Source organism: Rhinopithecus roxellana, chromosome 3 (genome assembly GCF_007565055.1).
Source record: "Rhinopithecus roxellana isolate Shanxi Qingling chromosome 3, ASM756505v1, whole genome shotgun sequence".
In the NCBI taxonomy this organism is placed as follows: Eukaryota; Metazoa; Chordata; class Mammalia; order Primates; family Cercopithecidae; genus Rhinopithecus; species Rhinopithecus roxellana.
This window is the reverse complement of record NC_044551.1, coordinates 42,324,031-42,332,096: the sequence shown is the minus strand read 5'-3', so window position 1 is coordinate 42,332,096 and position 8,066 is coordinate 42,324,031. Positions and strand designations below refer to the sequence as shown.

Sequence of the window (8,066 nt, the reverse complement as noted above, 5' to 3'; positions counted from 1 at the left end):
TTATGAATACATTTTCCTGGTTAAAAAATAAATACATAAAATAAAACATGGTCCCTACAGCTAATGTCCCCGTAGACTCCTTTCCAATCCTGTTGTCTTGTCATCACCCCCCAACTTCTATCCCATTATTATTAGTAGTTTGGTGAATAGCCTTCCAGACCATTTCTTATTCCGTAAAAGGCATCCCTCACCAGACAGTAAGTCTGGAATAGTCCAGGTTACTACATAAATATGCACCCCATTTTGCAAATTGCTGTGTAATATTCCTCAGTATGATATGCCACAGCTTATCTCCCTGTGAATTGTAGTTTAGACTGCTCCCAATCTTTTTGTATTACAACAAAAAAGTTGAAATAAAATTTCCTTTTGGTACATTTTTGTGAGTGTGTCTCTGCAGTAGATGGAAGCCTTTCCTCTTAGATGTAATTCACAAGTGGAAACTAAATCGATCATGGGAATTTCTAAACGCTGAGTGGTTGTCTAGAGCCAGGAGACTTGTCTTTATTCTTACTGCCATTGTGTACTCACTGCATGGTTTTGCCCAGTTCCCAACTTCTTTGGGACTCTGTACAAGGAGAAACTTAGTTTTGATGAACTCTAAGAACTCTTACAGTTCTTGCCTCCTACAACTTTATGATTTGCGGTACTAAACCTGTGGGGTTCCCTCCCAAGTCGAGGTTTGATTCCCATTCCAAGGTTATAGGGCATTTGCAGGAGGGCACTGCTGTGGGTTGCAACACATCAAGATCACAGTGTTCCACTCCAGGCAGTAGAATGTACTGTACAGGTGTCAATGGGGAAATGGCTAGCACATAGCCACTGACTTCTGCCTTCCCTTTTCCACGCCCTTCCTGGATATGATGTCACCTTGTATAAATTCTATATAAATGCCTGAATCTGAACCCATAATTTATAAGGAGATGTAACTACAACCTACTCTGCACAGACTTTAGTTTACAAAGCACACAGTTTCTCATGACGTTCCTTGAACAATCCGGAGATACATTCCATGAAGGGATAATTATAATATATAACAATGTGCAGTGAATATTATTATTCATTACAGCTTAGTAGATTGAAACAAAAGAATGAATTGATTGCCCAAGGTCACCTAGCTAGGAAGTGAGGGCAAACCTGGAGCCCAGATGTTCTGATTCCCAGTTCTTTTCTCTTGCACAGGGCAACAATGGACTTCACTGTTGTGTGGTTGTGAACCCATTTGTAATTATTAATAACTAGAAGAGACATGCATCCTCAGCAGATTCTAAAGGATTTACTGGAAGACCATATTCACAGACAGAATTTACATCTTCAAGAGCCAAGCAAATAAAGAGGGAAGAGGACCAAACGTTGGGGAAGAGGGCATGGGAGTTAATTAACTGAACTCCAAGCTGAAATAAATAAGTCCAGTTGTCTGAAAGGCTTTTAGTCCACGGGTTAATGAAAGATGCTGTTAGGGATTATTTAGCTAGACTGGTCATGGAAGGGAAGGTTCTTCTAGAGCAGAGGCAACTAAGGTAATATCTAGAGGATAAAAACGTTCCACCTGTGTGAAGAATCAGAAGAGAAAACCAGGTATAGGAAGCAGTGAGTACAAGGTTCCCAAGATGAACAAACTCACGGGAAGGTCAGCAAATTTCCTCTGCTCAGGAAGCCAAAGGGGCATAGGTTGGGGGCATGGGATAGAGTGAGCCTTCTCAATGCTTGACCAGGGTAGCCAGTGCTAGAGGAGCTCTGAGGACAGAGTCAAGAAGATGGAACTTAAAGGAATCTTGAGGAAATAACCAGCTTTACTCAAGGGAAACACAGGAGATGGGTACTACAAGCAGGAGAACTGAAGGCTGGAAAGAAAATCTGGGTCAATAATGAGTAACCCACAAAACCTGGCAACGGATAAGGTTTCAATGGTCAAGGGAGCTCCCAGGAGCAGAGTGAACCCCCTCAATGCTTAATCTGTAAAATGGAACAGTAGGATAGAGTGTTCCCTGACATCTTTTTTAGATAGTTCTACCAATAAAATAAAAAACAGCCCAGAGAATGTCAGTCAAGGGAATGGCAGCGCTGAGTCCAGTTTTCAGATCTCCCAAATTCCTATCCAGAGCTGACTCCACCCCAGCTCCTTCCTTCTGCTGGAAGAGTGACCATCAGGAAGGAGGTTTGGGCTGTGGCCACATGTGCGTGTGAGGCCTCACCAGAATCCTATGGTGGGGCCATCTGCCTGGAGCCCCCCTGGAGCCCATGCTGCAGCCCCCGGCACTCTGATCTCAAAGCCAGTTTCTTTGCTCCCCCCAGAAACTTCCCAAAGATGTTGGGAGCCACTTTGATTTTGGTTTTTTGTTTTTCTTAACATTTCCCCACAAAACAATGTGAGGAACAAGAGGAAAAGCATGGCCCAGTCACAAAGCTATTTCAACCAGAAAAACAGGTCTGAGTCCTATCAATTCCACCTAGATTTCAGAGATCCCCAAGAGAGAAAGGGGGACAGAAGCTCAGAGAGCTTCATACAAAGCACCACTCCCTGTGGGAATTCTGTTCTGTGTTTAGGGCCTGGGGCTTAGCATAAATCAGTGGTGTCCCTTGGGGAACAAAGGTCCCCACACCAACTGAGAATATGGTCAGATCTGCCAAACTTCAAACTTGGTTCAACCACTCTATGCTTAGAACCAAGAACACTAGAGCGAAAGGAACTGCAGGAATCATCCAGTCTAATCCTTCAACAGCATTTACCATCATATATACAATACCCTAAAGAACATACTGTATATATTTTCTGTAATTTTCTTTTTATTTAATCACATACTATGAAAACCCTCCCCCACAATTATACCTAGATCTTTCTCATGTTGTTACCCATAACATATTATTTTTCAAAACTAAGAAAAGAAGTAGTCACCTTTGGTGAGATATTCAGATAGTCTAGGGATGACAAGTAGAAACTATGGGACTACAAGCAACCTCCCCACCATTCCCACACCTTATAGACTGAAAGGACTTTGTATTCAAGATGAGGGTGAGTGAGCACATATTTGTAAATGAACAGGAGCAGGATGAGGAGGAGGCAGAGATGCAGCTGGACAGGAATGAGGGAAAGGCAACCAGAGAGAAAAGGCAGGGGCCAAGAGTTGCCTTAGTCAATAACAGCAATGGGAGGCAGGGAGCAGAAAAGTGAGGAGGAGAGCTTGAGATGACCCCAGTTAGGGACAGGGAGTCAGGAAAGATGGGAGCTGTTGGTGGTGAAGAAGAGCCCAGTAACGGCAGCCCAGCAACAGCCCCTGAGGTGCCAGGCCATGGTCATGGGTGAAGCTGGCCCCAAAACCTTTCCTTTTTCCACTCAGAGAAGTTGAAAGGTTTGTTTCCCAATGATTTTGCCACATGGTTTTTCAACACCTGGAGACTTTGCCAGTTTCCTGGTGAGACTTGTTTATCTCCATTCTGGAGTCTTAATGTTCAAAACAAACTTTCAGACAAAAGGATCCTCTGCTCTGTGGTTCTCAGCTCCATTCTCCTGCAAGGACAGAGTCAACAACCCTGATCCCCTGATGACTTTCACAGCCACATCCACAGAGAATCCCACCCCCAGCTTCCTCCTGCGTCTTTCCCGCTGCCTCTGATTGTTGTGGACATCCTCAAGGGCAGAGCTTGTATAGCTTATTTTAGCCCCTTTTTTCCTATCCTCATAAACCATGCAGAGAAAATAAGATTGTTCCCCCAGCAGATGTTATTTGAGCCTTATAAAGTGGCCCAAGACCCAGTGATCTCTTCTAAGAGGTGAAATCATCGGCATCTAGCTGGATATATTATCAAAAAGAACCCCAGACAAGAAGAATTCAATTAATCTCATTAACTGATGAATAATTAATTCATTAATTCATCAATTAATTTATCAATTACTTAATCATCTGAAATTTTTCAGGCATATTTTCGTGGCCACCACTCTGTAGAAAAGTCCAACAGATTTTCATAAGTAGAAAATGACAGCATTGTCACTGAGGGCAGGTATAAGTGAGGGGTGACACTACTAATTAGTATGCATCCAGCCTTCATTTGTCATGCATTACACTAAGGCCTTTAATACATACGATAATCCAAAAGGTAGGCACTATGGTTGTACCCTTGTACAGATGAAAACTTTGAGGCTTATAGAGGCTAAGTGTCTTCCCCAAAGTGAGACAGCTAGAAAGTGATGAAGCTGAGATTAAAAGTCAGGAAAGCTGGAAACGGCACCTGGGCTCTTCCCCAGGCCACCATCGAGTTTAGCTAATTTATGTTTTGCTTAGTTAATTGTCTCCCCGCTGTCCCAGAATTGGATTTATGCTTATGAGGTTGGAGTTCTTTATATTTCTTTATTTTTTATTTTTTCTGCAATCATCCATTACTGGGTAGAGCTCTTGTCTGTCCTGTTCTCCACGGTATCCCCAGAAGCCAGCACTGGGCCTACCACAAAGTAGACCCTTGATAAGTAATTGCTGAGTGAATGAACTAATGAATGAATATCATGCTTTTATTTGACTATTTCCTATAATTTGAAATTTTTGAACATTGAGGCTTTGGGTGATAACTAAATATGTTCATGGAATAGAACAGTTAATTTTACATGTCTAATTTATCTGAACTTTCTCCCAGAAAAATGTTTTTCCAAGCGTTAGAACCTAGCAAGTTACTTGCAACTTGGAAATTGAATAAGGAATCCCATCTGAAAATGTAGAGGACACATAAAGTGGAATAATTTAAATATTTACTAATCACTTATGTTTTCAAAGCTATTTTAGGCCTGTGCCTTTTTCAATAGCAAAGAGCTGTCTATGAATTACCTGGCGTGCTTGTTTCAAATGCTGAGCAAGGGAGTCCAGGGCCTGGGAATCTGCATTTTGGAGGTATCTCAGGCGTTTGTTATCCATACAAAATTTTGAGAATGACCGTGAGGACATTAGGGCTATTTTTATCTCCACCCCATCAGACAAAATTCTTTTTTAAAAAATTGTTATTATACTTTAAGTTCTAGGGTACATGTGCACAACGTGCAGGTTTGTTACGTAGGTATACATGTGCCATGTTGGTTTGCTGCACCCGTCAACTCGTCATTTACATTAGGTATTTCTCCTAACACCATGTCTCCCCTAGCCTCCCCATCTCCCAGCAGGCCCCAGTGTGTGATGTTCCCCTCCCTGTGTTCATGTGTTATCGTTGTTCAACTCCCACTTATGAGTGACAACATGTGGACAAAATTCTTAACAAGCTATCAAATGTGTTTCAAATCCATTGATCCTTAGGTTTATCTAAAGATTCTTTAATCCTGATCACCTCTCGAGGTCATGAGCCATATCCATTTTTTGCTCCCTGTGTGAGGTAGAAACATTGTATTTATCTAAAAGCATTGTATAAAAACATTGTATTTACCTTTCCCCAATTTTAATAGAGCAGCTATCTAATCTTACACTGACATCCCAGACTCTAGTGCACTGAGCCACTCTCACATAGGATCAAGCTAGAAGTTAGAAGATCTGGTCCGGTTCCACCACAAGATGCTGTGTGTCCTAGGCCACATTGCCCAGCCTCTCTGACCCCCGTTTCCTTGTCTAAGCTGGGGCTGTGACTGTTCACAGCCTTTCGAGTCTGCACATGCTCTAATTGGAGTCATGCTATAGACGAAGACCATGTACCCTCTCAGTCTTGTTTTTCAGCACTCTAAAGTCACACTTCTATGATCATGAATTAGGTTCAGAAAGTGACAGAGTAAGTAATCACAGGAGTGTCAAGAGCCCTACCCCACTGAATCAATTGTGACCAAAAAACTTTGGAATATAAACTTCTACAATACACACCTACAAGATATAATTACAAAAAAAAAAAAAAAAACTTGGGGGAAGAGTTAGTTGACCATACAAAAATTAGGGTAGACCTGTGAGGCCACATACCTGCTGTTCTCCTCAGATGGGAAAGTGTTTCAGGGTGGGGCGCCTAGGCAATCTACTCTTAGGACTGTGTAATATTAAACCCAGAAAATATCTGGGTTGATCTGTCAACAAATATTCATTGGTAGCTACTATATGGCAGGCCCTGTTCTAGGTATTGGGGGTCTGTAGGTGAATCCTACGGACAGACCCATTCTTTCATGGAGCTAACATTCTCGTGGGGAAGAGAGGTAATAAATAATTCTAATGATGAATCAGTGATAGGGGATAAAGGGAATCAGTGAGGGAAGAGGGGATATAAACGCTGGGAGGCTGAAGGAGCCCCTTATGTATCATCCACGTGTGCAGACGCCATATTCACAGTTGAGAAAGATGAGGCAGCGACGGTAATGACCGACTTGAGCCTAGACTGCACCAAACTTACCAGCAGCAGGGCCGGACGGAAACTGTCTTCCGGCAAAGCCAGGCTTTCCTTCACAGCCCCTTCTAATGATGTTTCCTATCATTGTCGAGCCCTTAGACCCCAGGATCGAGGGAGGGAAAACAAGCGCTCAAGCACCCCCTCGTTGGTCCCAGGACACAGGGTCTCGTCCATCCCCCATCACACCCCAGGGCCCAAGCAGAAGCCCGGCGGGGCGGGGCCTCGGACACGCGCCGGTGCGTCCAGCAGGTGGCAGCAGCGAGCGGCCGCGCCCCCCGCGCTGCCAACCCGCGAGCCCGCATCATGGATGTCGAGCTCTCCTATTTCGCATTGCTAGCCCTGGAATTCGAGACCCCAGACGAGGACCAGGATTCATGAATCAGTCGCAGGGGCCGGGGCAGGGGCCTCTGGCTCCAGACACTGGCCGAGAGGTGGGTTCCGGGGCGGGTCGCTGCTCCTTGAGGCCGGGCGGGGACGCGCTGCCCCCGCCCTGCCTCCCTGTGGTCCACACCCCCTTTGGGCTCCGGAGCCGCTGGGCAGGAATAGTCCGGGGTGCGCGCGAGCAGGCGCTGCCAACCCCACTTCTGCCCGGGATTCCGATCTGAGGAGCAGGAGGACCAGGGCGCCGGTGTCCTGCCGCCTCTTCCTCCTTGCTCTCACCTGCGCCTATTAGTCCACGCGCCTTCAAGGCCAGGGGCTACAGCCCAGACTGAGAGGGGACAGTAGAGGAGAGAGAGTACCTGAGGATACAGAGCTGGCACTGGACTGCCTTTTCACCCCCCAGGTGATGAGTGAGGTTCGAAGAACGGAAGATTTAAAAAGCAGCCGGGGCCTCCGTATTGAATGAAAGACCCAGTGCAAAGACATCACCATGAACACGAGCAGTAAGTGGATCCTCCTCTCCTTTGCCATGGGAACAGGGGTGGGGGCGGGAGGTGAGGGAGCCTGCGCTCGGGCTGCCTGGAAAGAGGAAGGAAGCCTGGCATCTCTGGACACATGACCCCCAGGCTCCTTTTTGGTGCTTTCCGTCCTCCTTGGCAGAGGCATAGCTTCATGACTCTGGTTTTTCGTGATAATTTTGCCAATATTTTATCAGCGGCGCCGGTCGCCTCTGCTGGGAAGGCTGCTTGTCTCCTTCTAGCACTGCCTGGGAAGGCCTAGGAAGCAGTGTGTGGCCATTGTCTGACTATGGGGGCTCTGAGGAGACCTCCCTGCACACATCTGGAAGGCACTGCCTGTCCCAGAGGTGGGAAGAGCAGGGAAACTGGCCTGTGGGCAGGCCGGAGGGTAGGTGGGTGTGGGCAGGCAGTGGGCTGGGAAACCGCAGTTTGATAAACAAATCATCACCAGGCCACCTTTGGGTCTGGAGATTGTGAAAGATCCAGCTCCGGAGTGCCTGCAGCCCTGTAGGTCCAGGCACTGGTTTCTCTATGTACCTGCAGGCTGGTTAGTTATCCTTCAGAACAAGAGGACAGGAACAGCCTTTTGGTCAAGGGCTCTAACATGCCAGAGGCAACAACTGCTTGCAGAGCCAGGACCAGATATTTTGCTGCCAGGTAGGGCCTCAGCTACTGAGAATGCAGTCCGAAATTCAAGAAGGCATAGTCTATTTCTCTTCAATGTAGCGCTGTGACCTGGGAGGGCATGTCTTGGTTCCAGACTCACTCTCCCGCCCTCTTGTCAGCTTGGCCTGTCTAGGTTATTCCAGCATCGCATGGGGCTGTTGAACCAGA

The 8,066-nt window shown here is 46.1% G+C and overlaps 1 protein-coding gene across 5 annotated transcripts in view; it reads left to right on the top strand.

Annotated features, from left to right (window-relative positions):
• Positions 1-6,562: 6,562 nt before the first annotated feature.
• The window catches only part of ABLIM3 (actin binding LIM protein family member 3), a 120,040-nt gene continuing 118,536 nt past the window's right edge, over positions 6,563-8,066 (top strand). For 2 of the 5 annotated variants that reach the window (XM_010386848.2, XM_010386847.2), the window contains exons 1-2: positions 6,563-6,764; positions 7,118-7,217. In XM_010386848.2, the coding sequence (XP_010385150.1) occupies positions 7,205-7,217 (13 nt within the window). In that variant the 5' untranslated portion in view covers positions 6,563-6,764; positions 7,118-7,204. The remainder of the gene's footprint in view (positions 6,765-7,117; positions 7,218-8,066) is intronic. The other 3 variants (XM_030927479.1, XM_030927480.1, XM_010386843.2) reach the window with 2 other exon arrangements.